We start from the raw sequence: 27,034 nt of genomic DNA on the forward strand, positions 1-27,034 counted from the left end.
GTTTCTTAATTTTTTTTACAGAGCTGTGGAAACACCATCTTTATACAGTGTGTCACACAGAGTCACATATAGAGGACCAAGGAGGAGTCAGATGTTACACAACAGGAAGTGTTTCTAGTGAAAATGTTTGGTTATCAAAGAGATGAAATCAGACAAATTAATGTTTTTGTGTTTGAGTCTTGTTTGAGAGATCTGCCTCTCAGTGCTGAGTCTGAGTGATGGTGCACAGAGAACACAGAGACACTGAGGAATCAGGTGAACTTAACATAAACCCAGGATAAAGAGGTTCAGTGAATGTGGTGTTGAAGGTGTGGAGGTGGATCAGTGTGTCAGAGGAGACTCTGTAGAAGGACAGAGAGCCAGCAGGACAGTCCACGTACACTGCTACTCTACCAGAGGAGGAGGGGGAGAAGGAGGGGGAAGAGGAGAGGTCTGTGCTTCTGTCTTTGTGGTAGACAGAGTAACCACTGACATCAGAGCAGTACAGACTCCAAGACTGATCATTCCCCCCAAACACACAGTCTTTACTGTCTCCTTTCCTGCTGATCCCTCTGTAACTCACTGATATAAAAACTCCTCCTCTGCACTTAACCTCCCAGTAACAGCGACCAGTCAGACCAGTTCTACACAGTACCTGAGGCCAGTAGTCAAATCTGTCTGGATGATCAGGATATGACTGAAACTCTCTCACACGTGTCACCTTCCTGTTGTTGTCAGACAGTTTAAGCTCTCTGGTTACTGTGTTTGTGTCCAGTTCCAGTTCACAGGCATCTGGTGGAGAGCACAAGACACAAAACAGCTGCAGGTTATCATCTGTTGATTTATTAACAACTTTTCTGACAATTACTGAAAGAAAAGCATTCAAACTTCCACAGTTTAACAGTAAGTTAACATGAGAGTCAACATGTCAGTAATAGTGTGTGTTTTTCCTCGTGTGGACACGAGGATGACAGCTAATGGAGATCCAAATTAATAAACACACATAATGAATAAAGTCTCACTAATAAAAGTGACATATCATCTTCCTCTCCAGCACAAAGCAACTCTGAACCATCTGCTTCATTTAACTGTTATTAGCTCCACCAAAAATGTCACATTCAGCACAAAGTTCACCTTTGATCATCAAATGTCAAAACTGTCCACTACTACAGAAGACTGTCACCACAGTCTGGATTATTAAATGTATCAGAGGGCTGTGGGTCCACCAACTGGCTTCAAGGTGCTTTTTATTGACCAGGGGCTACATGCAAAACAGTCAACACAGAAATATGCAATAACACATTGTTTCGTACATTTTGTCACAGGTCTCCCAGTCAGGGAGGAACTGGAAGCTAAATCCAGCTCAACTCTATTCAACTTCTTAACATTTTTTCACATTTATTTTGTCCTGTTCTGCTTGCAACTTGTACGTTTTTGAACACTGATCTATTAACCCCTAACATTCCATAATATTCACCTTAAAACGTGAAAGACATACCCAAAGTTTTTTTAAAAAAAGCTGCTCTTGAATTGTTTGGAGTAAATCTGTGGTTTTGGTCACATTTGAAAGGTAACACTCTGGAGTATATTCCCAAAGAGTCAGAATAACTGTAAGTGCTTATGTTATTGAGTGAAGGAAGTTGAAACACAGTGAAAAATTCGTTTTTTATTGTCCGTCTGAATATTTTTGGTAAATACAGGCCTGCAGATCATTATAGCTGGGACTTATTAGCTGGAAAACACAATGGGGTCAAAGTATAAAATATTACCTACTCCCAGTTCAAATTTGATGAAGATAAAATGACTATTTAACACAGTTTTTTTTATAATTATCATAATAATAATAATTATGATTATGATTATGTGTTTATGGAGACTCCAATAGCACCATTGGTAACTATGGAGACATGCCATATGTCCATAAATCTTGAACCGTGCAACCTACAATCTTCATTCTGGGCTCTAATGAAAGGTAACATTGTGAGGAATCATATCACATATCCAATTTTACTATTAGCATTACTGACACAGAGTTACTGTTGGGGAAAAACAACATATTTTTGAGCACATTTTCCACTTTGAAACTAAACTTTGTGCATAAAATGCTCGAAAAGTTTGTCTTCCTTGTTAGCGATTTAAATCCCACCCCTTAAAGCCGTATGTATTGTTGTGTTCAGAATTGTATTGGCTATACGAAACGCCAGTCATCAGCTCGCTGGGCTGTGAGTGGTTCATCCTGCAGCTTGCTTGTTGGCAATTGGAGGTTGTAGGTTAGACATAGAAGTTCCTAATAGGTCAAATGAGGTGTCAATCGAAAGGTCAGAGTTCAGCAGCCATTTTGAATAAATATGCCGGTAATATTTACATGCCATCTTGAGTTATGACGGAGAATGAGCGCCAAATTAGACATATCTACAGAATTTTTTAAGAGACAAAACAACAGTCTGTGGGTAGCTATGAAAATATAAATGTATTGTGGACCAAAAAGTCAACTAGATTGGATAAACTGGACCTCTGCCAATGTAAAGTGACCATTTTTGATGGAATATTATTGATTACAGGATTACTATGAGGCTTCAGAGGTATGCTGCGTTATTTCTATAATTTGTTATTGGTCTGCAAGAGGCGTCGATAAATTCGGCTTTTGTAAATGTATCTTAAAATGTCAAAATGTGGTTTTAATCAATGGAATCACAAGAATCTTATCTTTTCAATGATAGCATGAATATCAACTCAAACACAGTGGTTTTGTACATAAGCGTAACAGTGTAATAACAGTGTAAAACACCCCTTAGTGTTCGAACGCTAACCGGTTAAAACATCCAGAGAAGAAAACTGATGGAACACAACAACTTTTATCCGTCAAGCTTGTGAAGTTTACGAGCAGCATCTGAAGGCAACAAAACTCTTCTATAAAAATAGTGGCAGTCAAGAGAAGAAGAAACAAACTCAGCTTTCTGTTGGCTCCACTGTTAATGAAATGTATTTATTAGTTTTGTTGGATCACTGTGTTCAGTTTCTTTGTGTTGTGGATTATAAATGGATTGATTGAATTCTAACATCTTTCCAGTCACACTGACTGAAAACAGAAGCTGAATCCTGATTGAAACTTTGGAGAAATTCATCATCCAACTTTAGTTAAGAAAAAGTCAAAATCTGCTGTCACATGTGCAGACGAGTTCTGATGAATTAAGCTTAAATAAACTCACACTTCCTCAGACCAGGTGTCAGTCTCTGCAGTCCACCATGGTCCACCCTGCAAGAAGAGACACAGTCACAATCAACTTTATATCCACCATTAAACATCAACCAGAGACACAGTGAGAGCTACTGTCGAGAGCTGCTCGAGGAATCATGTGTTTAAGCCCTAAGGTCTCAAATATACTTGATTTTGAACCATGTGTACCACTGATGTTAATTCTCAGATCACGGCATCGTAAAAGGCGTTATCGGATCTGCGCAGACATACCGCTACATAAAACCATACACTGCTCCAAGCGGTTATATGCATATTGCATCTTGCGGGTGCATATCGTTAATTTGTGCACAATCAACGCTCCAAACCACCACAAGATATGCAAGGCTGATGTCATGTGTTTGTGTATGCCTAGTTTAACCTGGGAGTGCCCAGTCTGCCTGTCCATACCTGAGAGTGTCCAGTCTCGAGTGTGGATCCTTCAGTCTAGCAGACAGAAGCTTCTCTCCTGAGTCTCTTGGATGATTGTAGCAGAGGTGCAGCTCTCTCAGATGGGAGGGGTTGGAACTCAGAGCTGAGGCCAGAGAAGCACAGCCTTCCTCTGAGATCATACAGCCTGACAGTCTGAACACACACACAGACACAGAGACACACACACAGAGACACACACACACACACACACACACACACACACACACTAATTATTAAGAATATCAAAAATCTCGATGTTCACCTTCATACCTTTTTAAAAGTTTGCTTTGGATGCTCCAAACTAACTAACTAACTAACTAACTAACTAACTGACTAACTGATTAAAACACTAATGGAGCTCAAAAACAAACAGCTGTAAGCATTGTAGGTATACTTCTGAAAATAGTTTATTCTGACCTGAGAGTTTCCAGTCTGCAGTATGGACTCCTCAGTCCAACAGAAAAACACTTCACTCCTGAATCCTTCAGGTCGTTGTTACTCAAGTCCAGGTCTCTCAGACTAGAGGACTGGGAGCTGAGAACTGAGGACAGAGCTTCACAGCTTCTCTCAGAGAGGTTACAGCCACTCAGCCTGGAGAGTAAAGAGCAAAATACATTAATACAATACAATGGCAGTTTTTTTCTGAATGAACTAAATTTAATCTGGATAGTGATGTGTGCACCTACAGCGCTTTGTTGGAGGCTTTGACCACTGGCAGCAGCCTCAGAAGAGCCTCCTCTGAAGCAGAGTATTTCTTCAGGTCAAACATGTCCAGATCTGTTTCTGATGACAGTAAGATAAAGACCAGAGCTGACCACTGAGCAGGACACAGTTTATCTGTAGAGAGACTTCCTGATCTCAGGGACTGTTGGATCTCCTCCACTAGAGAATGATCATTCAGTTCATTCAGACAGTGGAACAGGTTGATGCTTCTCTCTGGAGACATATTTTCACTGATCTTCTTCTTGATGTATTTGGCTGTTTCCTGATTGGTATTTGAGCTACTTCCTGTCTGTGTCAGCAGGCCTCTGAGGAGAGTCTGATTGGTCTGCACAGAAAAACCCAGGAGGAAGCGAAGGAACAAGTCCAGATGTCCATTTGGACTCTGTAAGGCCTTGTCCACAGCACTCTGGTAGAGATGTGTTGGTTTACATTTGTCTCTGAAGACGTTGGACAGTCGGGAGGTGGTTGGTTCTTCTGCCATCAAATTGACTCCAGAGTCGATGAAGGTCAGATGGACATGAAGAGCAGCCAGAAACTCGTGAACACTCAGATGGACGAAGCAGAACACCCTGTCCTGGTACAGTCCTCTCTCCTCTCTAAAGACCTGTGTGAACACTCCTGAGTACACTGAGGCTTCTCTGATATCGATGCCACACTCTGTCAGGTCTGAGTCATAGAAGATCAGGTTTCCTTTCTGCAGCTGATCAAAAGCCAGTTTTCCCAGACACTCAATCATTTTCCTGCTCTTGTTACTCCACTGTGGATCAGTCTCAGCTCCTTCATCATACTTGATGCTCTTCACTTTGGACTGAACCACCAGGAAGTGGATGTACATCTCAGTCAGGGTGTTGGGCAGCTCTCCTACCTCTCTGGTTTTCATCAGATCCAGAACTGTAGCAGAGATCCAGCAGAAGATTGGGATGTGGCACATGATGTGGAGACTTCGTGATGTCTTGATGTAGGAGATGATTCTGTTGGCCTGCTCCTCATCTCTGAATCTTTTCCTGAAGTACTCCTCCTTCTGTGGGTCAGTGAACCCTCTGACATCTGTCACCATGCCAAAACACTCAGGAGGGATCTGATTGGCTGCTGCAGGTCGTGTGGTTATCCAGAGGCGCGCAGAGGGAAGCAGTTTCCCCCTGATGAGGTTTGTCAGCAGCACATTGACTGAGGTGGACTCTGTGACATCAGTCAGGATCTCAGTGTTGTGGAAGTCCAGAGGAAGTCGACACTCATCCAGACCGTCAAAGATGAACACAACATGGAACTCTTTAAACCTGTAGATTCCTGCTTCTTTGATTTCAGGAAATAAGTGATGAACAAGTTCCACCAAGCTGAACTTTTTCTCTTTCAGCACATTCAACTCTCTGAAAGTGAATGGAATTATGAACTGGATGTCCTGGTTGGTTTTGTCTTCAGCCCAGTCCAGAGTGAACTTCTGTGTTAAGACTGTCTTTCCAATGCCAGCAACTCCCTTTGTCAGCACTGCTCTGATTGGTTCATCTCTTCCAGGTAAGGCTTTAAAGATGTCTTCTTGCCTGATTGTTCTTTCTGGTCTGGCTGGTTTCCTGGATGCTGTTTCAATCTGTCTGACCTCATGTTCATCATTGACCTCTGCAGTCCCTCCCTCTGTGATGTTGAGCTCTGTGTAGATCTGATTCATAAGGTTTGGGTTTCCTGCTTTAGCGATCCCCTCAAACACACACTGGAACTTCTCCTTCAGTTTAGACTTCAGCTTACGTCGGCACGCTGCAGCACAAGTTCCTTAATGAACAAACAACAAATGAAATCAGTGAGTGCATCCTTTAATTTAAGATATAAGTGTGACTGTAGAGTTTTTTGCTTCTCCATCAGTTTTGTTCAGCTCATCAGTTGACGACTTTGGATCTGTTGCAGATGTGGGCAGCATATTTACCACAGAGATTGGAAATGTAAACTTTGCCCATGTTGCCTCCATTTCACCTGTTCCTCGTTACATTTTAAAGAAATGCACTTACTGCTCTGCAGACAGTCTGCCATCTCCTCCTTCTTCATTCTTCTCAGGAAGTGAAGTGTGATATTCAGAAATGACTCTTTGCTTCTCCTCTGCTCCTCATCATCCTCCCTCTGACTTTCTAAGCATTCTGGGTAATCTGAACTCAGAACCTTCTTGATCTTCTCCAGCTCAATCTTCACAAATGTGACGATGTTCTCCTCCAGCAGCTGGAACAGAATATTATATAAATGAAACAATCATACTAAAATCACAGAAGCAAATACCAACTGTAAGTTGGACAGACTAACAGGCCACTGTTCTAAACATTACAGTATGGAGATGACTGTGAAAAGGTCTATGTAAAAAGTAGCTGTTTCACATGTACAGACCACAAATACGGAGTCCAGGTGGGTTTGATGCTGCTGGGCAGAGTGACCACCCGGAACCTCTGAGGTCTCCTGGTCCACTCTGTAGAGGAATCATGAAGAATGAGCTCACATTATGTTTGTCCACACAGAGACACACACAAGGTAAAGATCCACGAGGAGAAGTTTGGAACAGTGAATCAGACAACTCCCTGTAGTGATAAAGGTTTACTCGTCCTGCTGATCCCACTGAGAATCAACAGCTCAGTCTCACCACTGAGTCTGAAAAAAAACAAGCTCATATTGCTTTCATTATCAGAATGAAATCCTCACCTCTGATCAACATAGTGGCGTTCATCTATGAAGTGTAAAGGATGACGCATAGACCGGTCACTCTTCATGGACACACAGCTGGGTTCAGATTGTTCCAGCTTCCTTCTGATAGAAACACAAAAATATAAATAAAAAAAAGATATATTCTGCACTGAACCCACAACAGCCGTCACGGTTTGCATGATTCATGATCAATGTTCTATTTAGACATGTTTCAGTGTTTATTCTAATCACTTTGGTGGCGTGTGTGAACTTCTTGCTGACTTTTGTTTCTTAGTGGCTGTGGTGGTCTGCAAAACAAGTCGTCCTGCTGATCCCACTGAGAGTCAAAAGCTCAGTCTGCAGCTTTTTGTAGCTTTCAGCTCAGTGATCTCTCCACCAGCCAGTTTAGTTTAGTCCCACAGCTCTCATCAACCCTCCATATAACTCTCCCTCCCTAACTGTACACTGCTTAAGTGCCCTGGAGCAAGACACCAATAACTTCTAGCTGCTTCAGTGAAGCTGCTCAGTGTCACACTGGTTGTACTGGGCAGATCCCAGTTTGAATGTATAAGTAATGAAAAGTGTTGGTTGTCAAAGAACTTCATCTAAGTCAGTAAAGATTTAAAAAATGTAAATCTCACCACTGAGAGTCTGAAAAAACAAGCTCATATTGCTTTCATTTTCAGTTTGAAATCCTCACCTCTGATCAAAAGGGTGGCGTTCATCTTTGAAGTGGAAAGGATGACGCATAGACCGATCGCTCTTCAAGGACACACAGCTTGGTTCAGATTCTTCAAGCTTCCTCCTGATAGAAGCAAAGTCAAGATAAATTCTGCACTGAACCCACAAAACATTTGTAACATTTTCCATTATTGATGATCATCATTTAATTTAGATACTCCTCAGTGTATAGTGTAAAACTGTACTCAATGCAGTGTGCAGTAGGAATTTATTCTGTGGAGTGACCACAATGGTTGGACAGAAATGTGGTCTAATTAGGAGAGGACACTATGTATACATTCAGAATAATGATGGTGGGAGTGATTTGAGTGCTGATCTCTGACATCGAGAAGAGTCTTGGACAGTTAGAGATCCTCATCTCACCTCTGAGCTTTGGTCTGGCTGTCATGTTCCCCACACAGAGTGGTTTCAGAGGGAGGGTCTCCCTCCCCTCTGTCCTCACACTGATCCATAGCGGAGTCCACGCCTGTAGGGAGAGATCCACTCTGTCACAACAACAACAACAACAACAACAACAACACCAACAACAACAACAACAAGACAGTATTCACTGGAAGATGCTCAGCTGCTGAATTAATTCAGTCACAGAGTCTTTGTATCTTCAGCTGATACACATGAGACGAGAAGATGCAGCTGATTGTTCTTCATCAGTCCATCTGATGTGAAGTTGCCATCAGTTCATCATCACTTTAGGGACGCCACATCAGATTATTAACTTGATGTTGTGTCATGAAAAAATGTTGAAGAAGACCTGTTGTTTTACCGTCAGTACAATAATATAGGTTATTGTTAATAATTGACTAACCCTGGACAACAACACATCTGCAACTGGACCCAACAAGGAGCCAACTCTCCAATCTTTTTCCTGCTGTTTTCCACCAAATGATTCCAATCCTCCCCTCATGGACTTGTTGGTAATGTAACACATAACTGGGCATAGCATCAACACAAGATTTTTGTGTTTCATCAAGTATTATTGTTGTGATCTGTGTGAAGGTTATTGGCCGTAGGTTTTGCCTCAGCACTAAGTTTAATGTTAGTTTTGCTTTACACAGGCACAGGGACATGTAATAGTCTGCTTAGATAAGACACATTTTTACTTTGATTTCTTATGAATAAATGTTTACATGCTGTTTACATGCTGTCCCTCATGTTGCACATGAATGAGTGATGCCAACCTCCTCTATGAAAATAACTCAAAATTTCTTCAGCCTTTACTAAATATTGATATGGTAATCTACTTATAATACATTAATAAGTCAACTATTAAGAGTTTCAAATGGATAATTTAATAAGTTTATGTGACTATCTAACAATATGGAATATAAATATAAGGCAAAATCAGGAATAACATGGCTGTAGGATGTACATGTTTTCAAGTCAAATATATTTAACTATCTATATAATACTAAAGTGTGTGAAATGTATTAATAGGATACAAATTTAGAATTTTAACATATATTGCAAGTTACATATGGTCCAAAATTATTATTTGAAATGTTTTTAATAATTAGCTTTCAAACAAGCTATTAAAAAATCTGCAGGTATAGTAAAATAAAATGCTTAATCTTGAGCCATTAACAATAATGTTCTATTATGAATAATTGCAAACTTTAGTGATTAACAACAATAACATTCAGTTATTTCAAAAGTGTGTTAAAATGGTTATTGGAAGTTATTAATAAAAAGACAATTCAACTAAATAACTATCATGTAACTGTTTTATAAGATAATTGAATATATTTATTATAATTAAATTTTCCTCTTGATAAACTATTATTACTGAATCATATCATTTATAGGTGTAATGGTTCAGTCAACATGCAGGGAAAGAAGACCAGTGATTTATGTTATTTGCTAGGCTAGCCTTTAGTAGCTGTGTCCTTGGTAGTACGAGTCAGGGTTGGCTTAGCAACCAACAATAGGTCTAATGTAATATAGTAGATTGAATCATATTACTCCTATTTTTGTCGTTGTGCTGCAACACCTGAATTTGCTCTCTGGGGATCAGTAAAACATTTTGTATGCTATAAAGAGATGATTTACTGCAGCACTTTGAACTCCATGGACCTCATAAACTAATAAATGATTGATTAATAAATGACAGTACACAATAACATGTAGCCTACATGAAGCATTTTAGAACACTTTCACAGTTTCTTGTTGTATATGTGTATTTCCATCTTATGTCCCTTTCTCCTTTTACCGCACTACATTTATCTGACAGTTACAGTTACTTTACAAATGAAGATTTTACAGACAAAACAAAGAGTTTATGCAATCTTATGTGTTGCTGTAGTTTAAACTGCCATGTATAAAGTCACAAACAATCGACTACATTGACATTTAGAAGTCATTGTGCTTGCATGGAGGCTAACTGTTAGCACAGAGCTGAGCTCTTCTTATTACAAACTGCAGCTTCATATATACAATCACCTGCATTTCTGATTTTTACAGTTTGGTCAAACTAACATGAGAGTTGTGTCACTTACCAAAAATTTAAGACAGAGGTAGCATCTGCGTCACAACGAGGGACAGAGTGAAGTAATCTGAGAGAGAGAGAGAGAGAGACTTTGATTTTTGATCTCTCTTATCAAAACATGTACACGGAGCGATTTACAGCACTTTATGGCACACTAATAAAAAAAGACACCAACCCAATACGTGTTAAACATCACACTTAAAGTCCATTTCAGAGACAGTGAATCCGTTTAGTCACCCTAACTACAAACCACTCCATCTACACAAATCTTCTGCAACGTATCAAGGTCATTCACAAAATCATAGTATTCGGTTTCTGTGTTTCCTTCTGTTTTTGTCCTGCTGCAGCAGCTGAATTTGCTCTCTGGGATCAGTAAACTTATATCTAATGTTATAAAGAGATGATTTACTGCAGCACTTGGAACTCCATGAACCTCAAACTAATAAATTATTGATTTTTCATCTTAATAAATTACATTACACAATAACATGTAGCCTACATGAAGCATTTGAGAACACTTTCACAGTTTCTTGTTCTTTGAGTATTTCCATCATATGTCCCTTTCTCCTTTTACCGCACTACGTTTATCTGACAGTTACAGTTACTTTACAGATGAAGATTTTACAGACAAAACAAAGAGTTTATGAAATCTTACGTGTTGCTGTAGTTTAAACTGCCATGTATAAAGTCACAAACAATCGACTACATTGATAAGTGAATGTTTTCAGTCATTTTTAAACACTGTTGAACAGAAGTCATTGTGCTTCTGTTGTTGGAGCAGCTGGTGATCCTGAACATGGAGGCTAAAACTGTTAAAACAGAGCTGAGCTCTTCTTTAGGCATGAACACCTGCATTTCTGATTTCTACAGTTTGATCAAACTAACTTAAATCAGAGATCAGTTGAGAATCATTCAACAAATGTCACTTACCAAAAGTTTAAGACAGAGGTAGCATCTGCGTCACAACGAGGGACAGAGTGAAGTAATCTGAGAGAGAGACTTTGCAGCACCTGAATTTTGTTCTCTGGGGATCAATAAAGTTTTATTTAATGTAATAAATTAAGAATTTACTGCAGGACTGCTGGAACGGAATGCAGCACTTTGGACCTCATAAACTGATACATTATTAATCTTCTGTCTTAAATACATTAACTAAAAAATAACCTTATCAACGGTTGTGTTAGGTTACAGGGTACTTACCCAAGTACTGCATTTTCTTACAGTTTCAAAGTTTCTTGTACTTGGACTATTTCCATTGTGTGTTCTTTTCTACTTTTACTGCACTACATTTATCTGTAAGCTATAGTTACTAGTTTCCAACAAACTTGCACATAACAAACTAGCACAACTGGTTTATAACAAGCACAAATAAATCTAAAGAAGCTAAAACTCCCTTACAACTAACTCAACTAGCTTTACTAGCTAACTGTGTGTTGCATCAATACGTTTGCTTGATTGATTTCTTTGGTAAACAATATATATATATACAAATGTGTATGTGTGTGTGTGTGTGTATATATATATATATATATACAAATGTGTATATATGTGTGTGTGTGTGTGTGTGTGTGTGTATATATATATATATATATGCTATATAAATATAGCCATTTTCCATGGTTTTCTTGATAATAACCAAAATCATTATCAAGAAAACCATGGAAAATGGCTAGATTTCAGGTCTTAAATTAAACTCTTTTCGAGCTATTTTTATTATTATATTTGTCCAAACAGACCTTTCATTGTACCAGGCATTAAAGGAACAAGAAGCAAGGAGAAAACAAGGGTGGTCTAATCATTTTTTCCATGACTGTATGCTGTTGCCACTATTTTCATAGTCGAATACTCATACATCATCTGATAATTAATTGCAAAATTACTTCATGGATTTAACTATAAAGCTTTTAAATTTAGTTGGAGGTTCGTTTATGCATGTGCTTACTAACAATAAAGACAACATGACTTAATTCAAGAAATGTATTAAACTGCTGCTGATTTAGCCCTTTGTTTATCCATTTAAATTAAGGACAGATTATACATAAAATCAAGGGTTTGGACAAGTAATACATTAAGACAGCTGCTCATTGAATGAGTTGATCACAACCTACTAGCAGGTGGAGCAGGCCTCTACTTGCCCATACTGAAGTGCTGATAACTGAAGGGCCATTCAATCTTCTGACGATGAATCAAATGGCCCCTTCACTCTCACAGAAGTTACCGGGAGGTGAATATTTGCGCGTTATGTCCCATCCTCATTTGTACGTTACTGCGAACCACAAATAACAATAAATCATATTTTAACCAAAAATACGCTGAACATGAATGTTTCTGGACAGCTGCAACCTGTTCTCTTTGTAACACGTGACTTCCACTTCTTAACACCAACACTGCAAGATGTCGGAACCATGTGACATGTTTTAAACGCTGAATTAGGGTTAGGGTTGAGAGAACTGTTTGGACCAAAGGTATACCACGGATGGATTTCGTTCATTTGTGCACCTTGGACTGATTTAAATTGAAAATGCAATAGCATTTTTCATTTTACAGACTTCAGCTGAACCAAACTTAATTCTCTAAGACCCCTTGCAATTATTACACCTATATGTGAGAACCTCATTGGTCTGAAGGACATCTGACACAACAGGGGGATCTCACAGGTTATAATCCAGACACTTCCATTGTTCGCTCTCTTTCTCTTGGAACTCTTCCTTCTTCACTCTTCCTGTCTGGGAGCAGCAGAGAAGGGGGACTGTAGCCTACCCTCTACTCTCTGGACCTGACACCGGACTGCTCTCTTAATTTCCATGCATGTGGCCTACTCGGGAAAGTAGCCAGACTGCCTTAAGATTTTGATTAGTTAACACATGTTAGCCGCAGACACCACAACACAAGGTCTATCAGCTAACTGTGAAGGCAACAGGAGCCTGTAGAGTGAGTGTGCACCAAGCAACTAACCCTGGACAGCAACATCGATCAGTCCAGTGAAGGACTGGACCCAGATAGGAACCAACTTTCAGACCTTTCCCTTCTTCACCAAAGGATGGTAAAAAAAAAAAGGCAAATGGACTGCACTTATATAGCGCTTTTATCCAAAGCGCTTTACACTACAGACTGCGCTCATTCACCAGTTCACACACACATTCATACTGGTGGCCTTGGCTGCCAGGGCACACTGGTGCCACGTGCCACCATTGGGAATTCATTCACACACCGGTGAACGCAGCATCGGGAGCAATTTGGGGTTCATTATCTTGCTCAAGGATACTTCGACATGTAGGCTGCCATGGTCGGGGATTGAACCACAGACCTTCTGATCAGTGGGCGAAAGCTCTACCAACTGATTCCAATACTCCTCCCTTCATGGACTTGGTAAAGTAACTGGGCAGGGATTGACAGCAACAAGCACAATGCTAAGCACAAGACTTGAACTGTAATTAATTATTTGGTTTAATGTGTGGTATTATTATTGTTGTGATATCTGTCTTGGCCATTAGCAGTAGTAGTATGTTAGTCTTTCTTTACACAGACACCTTGTTCAGCACCCTTACACACACTGCTATTGATATGGTGATTTGGTTCATAATTGTTAAGTTAATTATTAATCAGTTAGATTAGAACAGGACCCAGGTGATGATGAGAGAGAAACTGTTTGAACACAAACACATTTAAACAAAAAAAAATAACTTGTCTAACTGTCTAAGGAGTGGAGCGTTCTAATCCCTGCTGGGTCCTAGTGCTCGACCGGCTGCTACCTGCTGCTCCACACACGTCCTGACTTGTTTCCCAGCACTAGCTGCTTTGTCCAAAGTCAACACACACTCAAAATTAAAAATCACAAAAAAATAATTTAAAATAATTAAAACAAAAAACAGAAATTTCACATTTGTGAAAGTAGAACCATAAAATGTTTTTTTCCCCCAAAACAGTCAATTAACTTTCTTCTAATTAGCTAATTGATTCAGCTGTACTTATACTTTTTCATATGTTTTGTATATGAAAATATTCATTTGTAAAGCTGTCACATAAATGTAAGTGCGTATAAAGTACAATATTTCCCTCTGAAATGTTGAGTAGAAAGTTGTGTGAGAAGAAAATACTCAAGTAAAATGTAAACAATGCTGTAAAAGTAAGACTTAAATAATGCTGGAAAAACCCACACAATGAATAGGAATTTAGTGAATACAACCAAACCATAAAAGTATAAAAAATAATCATGAAATGCACTGCATGGTCCATATTTTTGTGACAGATTTAGCATCCTGCGCACCTTCATCCCTGCTCAGCTGTAGAGCAGGAGAGGGTCTGTGACCCCCCCCCACCACCTGCATCCCTGCTGGCCAGCTGTTTGTGTCCTGTCTCCAACGCTCCAACGCAGGTTGACCAGAAAGTATGTTCCCCAGCCAATGCTCCCCATTCATTAGCACACACACAAGCATAATAGCACCATTAAATATTCACAAGCATCTCTTCGGGTTAGAGAGGGGGACTGAGTGGGAGGCTTTACTAAAGAGAGAGAGAGAGAGAGAGAGAGGGGCTGTGGGTTGACACTGCTGGCCTTTAAACATGCCTTAAAGATGTCTCATCAGAGCGAATCGTGGATGGAGAGATTCTGCTTTGGAATAACCTGAAGAGGAGAGGAATGATGGAGGGATAATATTGTGGAGGAAAAGAAGAAACAAAGGTACGGTCCATTGGGTGTGTATTGTGTGGAGCAGGCGTGACACTTGATGCTGCTTGGCTCCATATGGCATGGCTAAGAGTGTGTGTATGTGTGTGTGTGTGTGTGTGTGTGTGTGTGTGCTGACTTGTTTTCATGTAGTTTGGTGCCATTGGTGCGTTGTTTAGAGCTGTAAGCTGAATTTCTTAATGAGAATCAGTAGTCTTTTAGCTGTCACTTATTTTATGCAGATTAATTGTGAGTTTTCCCAACAGTAATCAAAAGTAACTCATAGAACATGATCTATATTTCAGTTGGCCAATTTTTATCTGCCGATATTAACCTGTCACAAATATATCAGTGACAAATTGGTATCAGCATACATGTCTCCAATATGAACCCATTTGAGAACATTTTTACCCTAAATATATTGCAGGAAAAGATACTTTAGTGATTTAAAAATTGTGTCTTGTCAGAGTTTATATCAGTACAGTAGAGTATATATATATATATATATATATATTTTTTTTTTAAATCTGTAATATGGGCATCAGCCCCAAACATAATTGGTCAGGCTCTAATAACACAGCCAAATGTTTTTTTTTGTTTTGCCATAGAGCTGCAGTGATTATTTGAGTAATCATTTAGTCGATTGATAGATATTCAACAAATTGTTCGTCATTTTATGAGCAAAAATAAAAAAAAAGTCTGTTTTTCTGCCTCTCAGATGTGAAGATATCCTACTTTTCTCTGTTTTATTATAGTAAACTGAATATGTTTTGGAGTTTTTTATTTTTTTCTACCAATTTCTGAGTTGTTTTGTATTTGTATTGACCAAAATCAATTTATTATACATAAATCAAGAGGATAATCTGAATATTAAATCATAATGAGAACAATCATTAATTGCAGCCCTAATCTGACAACATTAGAAACCAAACTGAGCTACAAATGATATTTTTCACTGCATGGTGTGTTACTTGGGGTGTCTTTTCTGTCTTTTTGACAGTAATCATGTGATGTGTAATGTCCTGCTGCAGAAAAAACAGCTAAATTCAAGGTGGATAGTCAAAGCTGCTCATAGATTAATTTAATTTAATAAAGGCACCACAAAATTAGTTTGCAATCCTGACTGTCAGTAAGTTGTTTTTTATTCTATTAAATTAATATCATGTGGGTATTATCTTAGATGGTATTAAATGAACCAGTATGAAGAATTGATGGCTTGTAAATTGAGGTCATATGACTTAAAGAGCCAGCATGACTCCTAACTGCAGCAATTGACCGAAACCTAAGAGCTCCTTTGTTGTCATTGTTACAGTATTAATTAGCCTACATGTCAGATTTCATATTGTGGTACACATTGTACAAATGAGCATTAGTTCCTCCTGGATTAGTTCCCATGATATTTATTTGTTGTGCAGTTTTGCCCTCATTAGATAGACAAACTGAAGAGTATAGACGCAAAATAAGGTATATAATCAGTTAACTGAACATAGTCATTGGTTCACATCTTGTGTTTGTGTTGTGGAGATTAATAAAGTTTAGAAATGACAGTTAGTGTTGATTTCAGGAGGCTGGAAAGACAATGGTTAATATATACAACCATTAAATGTCTTTTATGCTTTCATATAATGCACCACCACCATATATTTGCACGTATGACTTATTCAATAATAACAAATATATAAAAAGCATTGATATCATAGCTAGCAAACACGTCCCTGACTACTGGTGGAAGAAGTATTCAGATCCCTTACTTAAGTAAAAGTACTAATACCACACTGTGAAATTACTCCACTACAAGTAAACTTCCTGCATTCAAGTAAAAGTACAAAAGTATCAGCATTAAGTTATTATTATTATTATTATTATTATTATTATTAGTGGTGGTAGTAGTAGTAGTAGTAGTAGTAGTAGTATGTACTTAAAGTATCAAAAGTAAAAGTACTTGTTATGCAAAATGGACCCACTCACATTGTATTATATATTTCAAATATATTATTATATTGTAATTATTGATGCATTTATGTACAGTACATTTCAACTTTCTCAAGATAGGGCTCATTTTAAATACTTCATATACTGTAATGAGGTTTAATAAATAAATAAAAAAGTCCAGTCACCTAAAAAAAGTTAAAACTAAAGCTGTCAGCTAAATGTACTGGAGTAAAAGGTACAATATTTGCCTCTAAATGTAGTGAAGTAGAAGTATAAAGTACCTCATAATTATACCTAAGTAACTTGAGTAAATGTACTTAATTACATTCCACCACTGTCCCTGACCATCTGTTCTATACTGTTTTTGGTCTCATTGAAAAACTACCCTGCAAAATTGCTGTGCAGAACCAGGAGATTCACTGTTGGTTATTATACTATTATACATGATCATCATGTAATATATATATAAATCTACATTTTCTGGCTGATGGAATAAAAAACATTGAAGCCATAGAGAAAACTCATCAGCATTTGAGACGTCAGGTGTCAGGACCCTGATTACTTTGTCTCTTCTGCCCTCTTGTGCCTCAGCCTGCTCATTACATGAAGCTCAGAGTCCAGGCAGGTTTCCACAGTGCTCCATTTAACAACTAAAGATCAGAGGGAGACGTCTGGCTCACCTGCATCTAATTATACACTCACTGAGGGTCAATATTCACTTACAATATACCATTAAACTAAAACTGGCCGTAGAGTTTAATTGATTTCACCATCCGCTTTTATCCCTCTGATACAATACAAGCCACATTCTTATTGGATCAATACTGGCTTCATTGTTTATTAGGGGAAAAAATCCTCAGTTGACCAGCTTAAACATCTACCAAGCAAGTGTAAAATTGTTCTAAAAATGTTTTGTTTATCCTCAAAACATTTACTTTTTGGCTTTACAGTTCTGGTGTTCTTTTTTTTTTTAAACATTTGTTTATTGATTTTTCAGTGACATAACAAAATCAAGAGATGACATTACGAGAGTCAAAACAGTGTCAAGTGTAACAAGTAAAAAAATAATAATAATAATAATACATAAAATAAAATGAAATCAGATAAGGAATAACTAATAGTAAGAAGAATTACCAAAAAAAATAAAATAAAATAAATAAATAAATAAATAAAAATGGAAGCGAACAACAAATACACAGAACAAAACAAAAACACAAATAGGTCACGCACTGCTAAATAAAAGTCTAATAATATGTTCACTTAAGCAGAGATAAATAAAAAACATTTCCAGCATGCTACAAAATCACACAAGAAAAACTCACAACTAGTAGACAATCAGGGTGGCTAGTCAGGAATAGCCGTAAAAATCAATCCCTCAACATGTGCAAAAAATGGACCCCAAGTTTTATTAAACTTTGCAAGAGAACCATGTATGGAGCAGTTCTGGTGTTCTTTCTCCTTTTATTTTGGTGCAATGTGGAGGGAGGTGAATACAGTTTTACTGCTTCATGATTATTGATTTATTCTCTGTACACCAAACTAAGAGCCCATTCAGTATAGATCAGCCTTGACCTATGTGACGCTTACGGTATATTCTACAAGCAAACAGGCAGTTAAATAATGGATAAATAGTCTTAGGCTAGCAGACTGTGGCATACTACATTAGTCTTTATGTTGAGCTAATCTCCTTTAAGGCCATCAGCAAATAATTAGGTTGTTTTTGTACATCTTGTGCTCTGATGTTTGTCTAGTGAACAGATGAGCTCATTGATTTAGACAAAGAAACAGAACCATACAGAGAAACATTAATCCTGCACTCACTCATTCATAGAGTCCCACGCAAACACAACTTAAACTTTGTCCTTTTAGATTTAATTTGAAAAGACAGTCACAATATTTTTTTTAACAACATGATTATCATGGCCAAAGAGATTCATGATAACAATATACTTGCAATATCTGTAGGAAGTTGTAATACAAACGAAAACAAAAAGAAATAAACAAGCAAACAGTGTCTGTAACAGTGCACAATAAGAACAACTACACTTTATGACAACCAGATTAAATGATAAAAAATAACATCTGCCAGCAATATAATGTCAACTGAAACACAATATTATCATGATTATTAATATTATATCAATATTTAATTTGTAAAATTGTGTGACTGCATTTGATTTTATATCTGAAATGTTTTAAATTTCACAGTTCAACACACAGTATACTGGTATATGGCAACACTCCTAGTTTGAACATAAATAAATATAAGAAAAAAACAAAACAATAAAAGGACAGTAAACATATTCAGCATATTCTTATCAAATAAAATATAACTTTGTAATGTGTACATATAAATAATTAACTTCATCATATACTTAACTTTTAACCTTAATGTTAATAAAATGTGACTTAATGTTTATCATATTTACACATAATTATCGAGGAGATGCCTATCCAAGATGTCCCAATATAAAACAACAACAACAACAACAACAACAACAACAACAGGCGGCTGTGGCTCAGTTGGTGGAGCGGTCGTACGCTGATCGGAAGGTTGGAGGTTCGATCCCCGACCATCTCGGCTCCTTGGGTAAAGATACTGAACCCCAAATTGCTCCAGATGCTGCGTTCATCGGTGTGTGAATGAACTCCCAATGGTGGCAGGTGGAACCATTTAGGGTAGCCTCGGTCACCAGTATGAATGTGAGTGTTATGGAAAAATATTATTACAGTAAAGCAATAAACATTTACAGCACAGAAATGAAATCCTGTTTCAGAGACACATGAGCAGACAGGTCAACGGCAGGGGCAGGGCCAGATTAACACTGTGCTGTAACCCTGGGCAACAGTATTCAAGGGCCCCATCATCACCACCCCAGAATCACCATAATCTGGCAAAATACAGAATAAATTACAGTAATATACAGGTAATATACTCAATACATCAATAACTAACTGTCATCAAGAGCATTTTCATGTACAGATGTACAAACGCTCATAGGACTACAAATGCACCACAATGTCCTCTTGTCAAGGCCACTCCCTCACATATGATGTTATGAAAACAAAACACAACAGCATCAGTTTAATCTGGCAAAATTAACCCACTACATAGATGATAATAGTTATTATTATTATTGTTATTATTATTATTATACATTTTATTTGGAAGGTGCCTTTCTTCTTCACTCAAGGACACCGTACAAAAAGATTGGGATGGAAGTTTCCTCAATTTTCACAAAAAAACAAGTAAGCAACCACTTTCAAAGCATCCAATATTTATTTAACAACACCTATTCCCAGCAGCACAAATGTATTGAATTGATAGAGCCCTCACAGAGGGAGACAAGAGACAACAAGTATGAAGAATCTAGAATCAAGTAGCATTTTGGTCCTCAGCTCATTTTAAACAGAAATCACCCTGAAATCACCTCAAAATTCTTTTTTTTTTTTTTTTTTTTAAGATATTTTTTGGGCATTTTTGTAGCTTTATTGATAGGCGAGATATTGAGAGTGAAAGGGGGAGACAGAGGGGAAGCCATGCGGGAAAGGGCTCCGAGCCGGATTCAAACCCGGGCCGCCCGTTTACGAGGACTGGGCCTCTGTGGTATGCACTCTACCAGGTGTGCCACCGGGAACGCCCCCAAAATTCATTTTTGAGCAATGGCTCCGATGGATAGTTTAACATATAAGCGAGAGATAACCAGGTATTTTGCTTGTGCCCACACTGCCCTGGGCCCTTTAGAGGTCGTGGGCCCCTGGGCAATTACCCAGTTACCCATATGGTTAATCTTGCCTTGGGCAGGGGGTATAATGTGTATTTGCATGATAAGTATCTGACTGGCTGTGTTTCCAATCCACTTCCTTCTGTTTCTTTAAAGTTTCTCTCACTGTTCTGTAATGTCTGGTTCCTGTATGTTAATTACTTAGTGTTAATTACACTACCTCCTGTTCTTTGATCATGTAAGACTGAAGTTCTGTATATAAGTGGGGAAGTTTCTTTTGTTGGGAGAGAACGCTGAAGGACTTCTCTCCATGCTGCACGACACTAAAGGCTTTGATTGATCGCACCGGCTTTCTGCATTTTTTTTCAGAGACTTAGCAAGCATTCTCAGTATTTTGAGAAGAAACTGCACTTTCAGTGTGATTGGGTGAATGAGTGCAGTCTGTAGAGTAAGGCGATTTGAGTGGTTTTCTAGTCTGGTGACTAGAAAATCGATATATAAGTGCAGGTCCATTTACCATCAATTTACCATTTAACAACAACATCAGCAACCTAATCAACAGTGAGCGGCTGCATCATTAAAAAGTAAACTGCCATGCAGAGACACCATATTGAAACATTTAGGGCTTTAACACAGAACATGATTCCAAGTGTTCATCAGATTTGAGATGCACACAAACACAAATGAAGACGATGTGTTTATGATGAAAAATCAACACAAATTCCTCTGAACTCACAATCACCATTTTGTTTTGTACTTTGTGAACATGTATTTAATTCCTGAGTAAGCAAAGTTACCCAGGATCCACACATGTAGTTGTTATTTATCCACACGTACACAAGTTACCTACATTTTTGTCAGAAAGACTGACAGTTTGGCTTGAGTGAAGGCCAAGAAGGTCCCCTTTAAAATGATTCCAAACACAATATTGTATAACATTGAAAAAATGTCCTGACCATGAGCTAAAACTTACCTTAGGGGATGGTTCCCTTCATGAGCTGGTTACTGTGACTCAGCTGCCAGTCAGGAATGCATTTCATACCATGGGCATTTTCAAAAATTATTACTAAGTTTTGCCACCTTGAGTGGTGTGAGATGTGTGTATGTGTGTGTGTGTGTGTGTGTGTGTGTGTGTGTGTGTGTGTGTGTGTGAGGAGGTCTGATAAGGCTCCCTAACACAAACACACACGTTTCCCAACCTATTGTCGCTAAAGGCGTCCCATAACAAATCAGTCTTTTGCCTCTGACGTCAGGACACCAGTGTGGGGGGATGATAGCGTAATGTGTGTGTGTTTGTGTGTGTGTGTGTGTGTGTGTGTGTGTGTGTTTGTGTGTGTGTGTGTGTGTGTGTGTGTGTGTGTGTGTGTGTGTGTGATCGTGCCATTAATGCACAATGGACCTGCACAATTGTTTACTTAGGCACTTACCCAGAGGGGGAAAAGGCAGCATGTTTACCAAGAAACATAATCGTGGCTTTTCTGATGCATGGATTGATGTAAAGAGTAGTCTCATACCTGCACCAGCTCCTGTCTTTACTTTACTATTGTACATTTGTACTGCAGATGTACAGGTAATCACTGAAGCCTTACTGAAGCAACACAGGGTATGTTTACTATTGAAGACCCATTGTGTGTCCAGATGGGATGCGTGTGTGTGTGTGTGTGTGCGTGCGTGCAGAGAGCTATAAAACATCAACAGAGGGTCCAGAATAGCAGACAGTGCAGACAGAAGCCAACAGGTTAGATTTTTACGCCACATTGTGGATTCATCAGACGTTTTGGTGGATATAAGAGCTCTAAATATCAACATCTGTCACTCAATCATCATATAAGGTAAGCTGGACCAAATCAACACTGGTTGATTATAAATTATTATAAAAATTAGAGCCTGGCCGATACTGATATTAGGGAGTACACAATTCCGATATTGATAATTCAGCCAATACAATGTGCATATATGTGACATGACAGTAATTTGTGTTGTAACGTATCCGCAGAATGGGCAAAATAGTTTGTATATTTGCTGTTATGTTGTTTTGTTCATGTTCCAAAATGCATGTTATTTTTTTGATGCCAGTCATATCTTGCTGTGTGACTTTAAGCTCTTGTCCCGTGTTGAATGACATTATAGAGTTGACATCACCAAGAGCAGATTTTTGTCTCTCATTCTGTGCTACGTGGCACTGGATTGTAAATTGGAGCGCTCTCTGCTGGACGAACAATCTGATGACATCATTTCCAAATTACCCAAGCATCTCTTTCTGTTATATTCTGTAAAAACAAACGTGGAACTCCTAGACGACCTCTAGGGGTCCACAGACCCTACTGGGTTGGTGTACTACAAGCCATTTTTGCAACAATGATCAAAATCAAAGCTTTTGAGCCCAAAATATAAAGACTTTTGGTTCCTAGTGTAGGCTGCACTAAAGAAATGCTGGGTCATACATTTCCCATAATGCAACTCCATACTGTCTTTCTTTAGAGTTAAGCTTTTTTTAGTACTCCTTATTCTGAGTGAAACAAACTTGCTGTCAGCAGGGTGTCCCTTTCAGAGGTGGAATGTAACTAAGTAGATTTACTCAAGTACTATACTTCAGTACATTTTTGAGGTACTTGTACTTTACTTGAGTATTTCAGTTTTATGTAACTTTCATCTTCTACTCCACTACATTTTGAGGCAGTTATTGTAACTTTTCACATCAAGATTTAACATGAAAAACATGATACATTTAAAGTGATTAAAAAAAAAATTAAACCTCAAACTCATACCCTCACAAAATAATATTCAGTAGTTTAAATGAGCCCTTTCAAAATGTAAATGCTGATTACATAAATGCATCAATAATAATAATCCAGTAATATATTTAGAATATCTGAGTGGGTCCTTTCTGCATAACAAGTAATTTTACTTTTGACTATAATAACATTTTTTGATGCTGATACTTTTGTACTTTCCTGAAATAAGTTTTGCATACAGGACTTTTACTTGTAGTGAATTAATTTCACAGTTTGGTAGAGTAAGTAAGTAGGTAAGTAAGGGATCTGAATACTTTTTCCACCACTGGTCCCTTTAATGCTGTTGTTGCTAAGCACCCCCTTTCTGAATATTGTCACATTCATTCATTCATTCATTCATTCATTCATTCATTCACTCATTCATTCATTCATTATCACATGTGTATTATGTGATTGCATTGATCTTGAAAGTTGAAGGATCAGCCGATTTAAAGTGTCGGTCCCTAAAATCTTGAAGATTAATTTTTGTGTTTAATTCACTTGTAACAAAAACATTAAGGTCAAGGTGAGCATCTAATTTTCAGGTCTAATAATTGCAGCCTATGCAGTCAAGTGTTGTTGTTGATCCTGTGTGGCAGGTCTTCAGTGTGTTAGCAGCTGCTGGCGTCTCTCCATTGTTAAGTCATGGAGTAATCTGGCAGCGAAGGTTAAGACTTGAATGGAGCTTAAAGGCTTACAGGAAACCTGAGTCCAGCCTCCTCATCCTCCTGCCTCACCTTCTCTGTCTGAAAAGACGCTCTGTCCCTCCGTCTGTCATTTTCCTCTTTATAATTTTGATAATCAAGTTAAAGTTTTCCAGGCTCAGAGTAATGTTGACTATAGAGGTGCTGTGACTTTGACCCTCATTCCATTTTATATTATTATCATCACTGCAGTCTAAGAATGATAGTGTCTGTTGGTCAGTCCACTGCTTTTGGTCCATGCTGGAATATCTCAACTATTATGGTTGGATTGCCATGAAATTTGCTAAAGACCTCCACAGGATGATTTATAACATATTAGGCCTGACTGCAGCCAGCCACCAGGTATTGATCAACAGGTTTTGGCTTCACTTTTCGTGAGCTGTTGTCTATCTTACAGTATATGGTTTTACTGGAGACACCTGCTGTAGCAGGAACTACCATATAAGTGATTTTCAGTACTGTAGACAGATTTTGTTAATATGGTGTCGCCATAACTTTGCAAGATGCAGTCACAATACTTTGCAGGTTGTCTTGAGGACAAAATAGGCCGAATTTAGTCCAAGCAGGGTGGTGGATAAGTATTGTACCCCAAGTTCATATTGTATATCTGATGCCACCAGTGGGCAAAAATTTGTCCAATACTCTATGACCAAATACCAACAAAAACAATGACATTCCCATAAGGGCATCCGATGTGTGCAAGCCTGATTCTAAAAAAGGTTGGGACGCTTCAGACAGACAGACAGACAGACAGACAGACACTTCATTTATCCCAAGGGAAATTCAACTGCAAATGTTTAGACTGCAAATGAAAAACAGAATGCGTCAAGTTCAGAGTTTATACATGGTCGCCCCATCAAGTTGGAATAATTTAGTTTTCAGACACAATCCTCTGTTAATTGTGGTTTAATTTTCATTGTGATATGAATTAATAAAGTTTTGAGAAGATAAACACTTTATCTGTCAAAAATGAATCACATTGTCACAATCATTTCATGAAAAGAGGTTAAAACAATATTTTATTCCAACTTTATGGGCGACCTTGTATTTACAGAAGACCAGTTTATCATCATATTTTTGCAAATTATTAACATTAAATATATTCTCTTTGTAAAGTTTCCACTGAATATGTCGTATGTCAAGAAAGATTAGAAAATGATCACATTCTGTTATACTTAGGTTTTAGACCGTCCTAACTTTTTTTGCAGTTCTGCGCTAATAAGCAAATGTTAAGTAAGATGGTAAACATTATACCTGCTGAACATCAGTCTGTTAGCTGGCTTAGGCTGTTTCTTTCTTTAATTTATTAAGAGGATGTTATTTTTGTGTGCATGAGAAATGTAGTGACTGTCATTACACTGTGCGTGGATGTAAAATATATGCCATGCATTTGGCTCAAGCTCCCAGTGCGTGTGATGTATTGTGTGCAGTGCATGTGTGCAAATGTATTGCATTTACAGCGAGTGGGTGTGTCTGTGGCATGCTTTCAATCCCCCAATTAATGTGTGTGTGTGTGTAGCTGTCAGTCTTTCTCCCGATGATTCAGAGTAGATCCTGCATTCATTGATCGCATGCAATCTCCTTTATGAGACCTACCTACCTGCCTGTGTGTGTGTGTGTGTGTGTGTGTGTGAGCCCATAGTCATTAAATGAGCCTGTTGGCTGTGCTCTGCTCAGGTGATCTTCTTTATTAGTCGTGTGTCACTGAGTGCGTCTGCTGAAAGCGCGCTGTCAGTGATTGACACGTAGATGAAGAGACTCTCCCCTTCATCTCTCACTCTCTCACTCGCTCTCTATTGTCCCTCTCTGTCACTCTCTGTCATCCCTCCATCTTCTCTTTCTCACCATAAAACCATCTTTATTTCTTTCTCACTGAGTCCCTGTTCTGCCCCTTTCCCTCTTTTCATTCCCACTTTTTTTCTGCTCAGCATCTTTTCAGCATTTATGTAATCTGCCTTTCCCTCCTTACCTTTCTCCACCTCCTCCATCTCTGTCATCTGCTCTCTATTCATTACCAGTTCACTCAGTCAACAGACCACATCAGCCAGACAGCAGATACATATCACACATATCAAATAGATCTCTTTGTGTGTCCCTTTACCTGTTTAGTGACCAACAACCTTCACTGTGTGTGTATCTGATGAGACAGGAAGGAACTTTTGAACTTTTCCTCTGCGCCCACTCGTTCTGTCTCTCCCCTTATCTCCGTCTGCAGTTAGATGATACCAACTACTGCTGTTGTTGTTATTGCTGTGCAGCCTGCAGACAGTTTAGAGTTTTGTCATGGTCACTGCCCCTGGGGATACGTGATACAGATTTCTGCTCAGATCCTATCTTAGGTCAAGACTATTAGTCCTCCCAACTCTAGCTGGTGGAAAGAAAAGTTGGAGGTGGACCTGTTAACTGTAATTGACACAAGTGATCAAGATCTTTCTCCTGTTCAGTAACTTTGAAGAAAAAAAATACTATTTCTATTTAGATAGATGTCTGAGTATATATCTTTGCTGTTGTGGTTTGCTATTTGCTCTCTGTCCTCTGCTGCTCTGTGGTGTCTGGCTGTTAACCCCTGACACTAGCCCTTATGTATAATATATTGGTTGGGGAGCAGGCCGGGGCGGGGTTGACCCTTTGTGATATATTTAGAGCGGCCTGCGATGAATGTTTTATCCATGCTGCGTAGGCAGAACACAGGGCAGCCATTAAACATTCATATCTGCCACTGAGATGACCTCCTGGAATATCAGCCCGTCATCAATGAATTAACATCAGCTCATCATCAGTGAGCTAACATCAGTGAGCGTCCTCAATGAATCCACATCAGCCATTTATGTGACGCCATCACACCTCACACCTGTAAGCCCATGTTACACCTTGCATTTCCACTGACAGGGCAGAGGTGTGTGATTGTGTTTGCGTGTGTGCATGTGTACTTGTACTTCCTACATAGTGAGGATCAGAATATGTTTTAACCAACAGAGTGAACCGA

At 38.5% G+C, this 27,034-nt stretch overlaps 1 protein-coding gene across 1 annotated transcript; it reads right to left on the bottom strand.

Moving 5' to 3' along the window:
* Positions 1 to 199: 199 nt before the first annotated feature.
* LOC131982804 (NLR family CARD domain-containing protein 3-like) lies at positions 200 to 26,060 on the bottom strand. Its single transcript, XM_059347421.1, has 10 exons — positions 26,018 to 26,060; positions 8,129 to 8,231; positions 7,043 to 7,147; positions 6,734 to 6,812; positions 6,367 to 6,571; positions 4,333 to 6,133; positions 4,064 to 4,237; positions 3,626 to 3,799; positions 3,189 to 3,235; positions 200 to 771 (listed from the first exon to the last, which is right to left on the bottom strand). Exons 1-10 carry the CDS (start codon positions 26,058 to 26,060, stop codon positions 200 to 202), a joined length of 3,303 nt encoding a protein of 1,100 aa, XP_059203404.1.
* Positions 26,061 to 27,034: the final 974 nt, after the last annotated feature.

This window comes from Centropristis striata, chromosome 13, assembly GCF_030273125.1.
Source record: "Centropristis striata isolate RG_2023a ecotype Rhode Island chromosome 13, C.striata_1.0, whole genome shotgun sequence".
NCBI classification, from domain to species: domain Eukaryota; kingdom Metazoa; phylum Chordata; class Actinopteri; order Perciformes; family Serranidae; genus Centropristis; species Centropristis striata.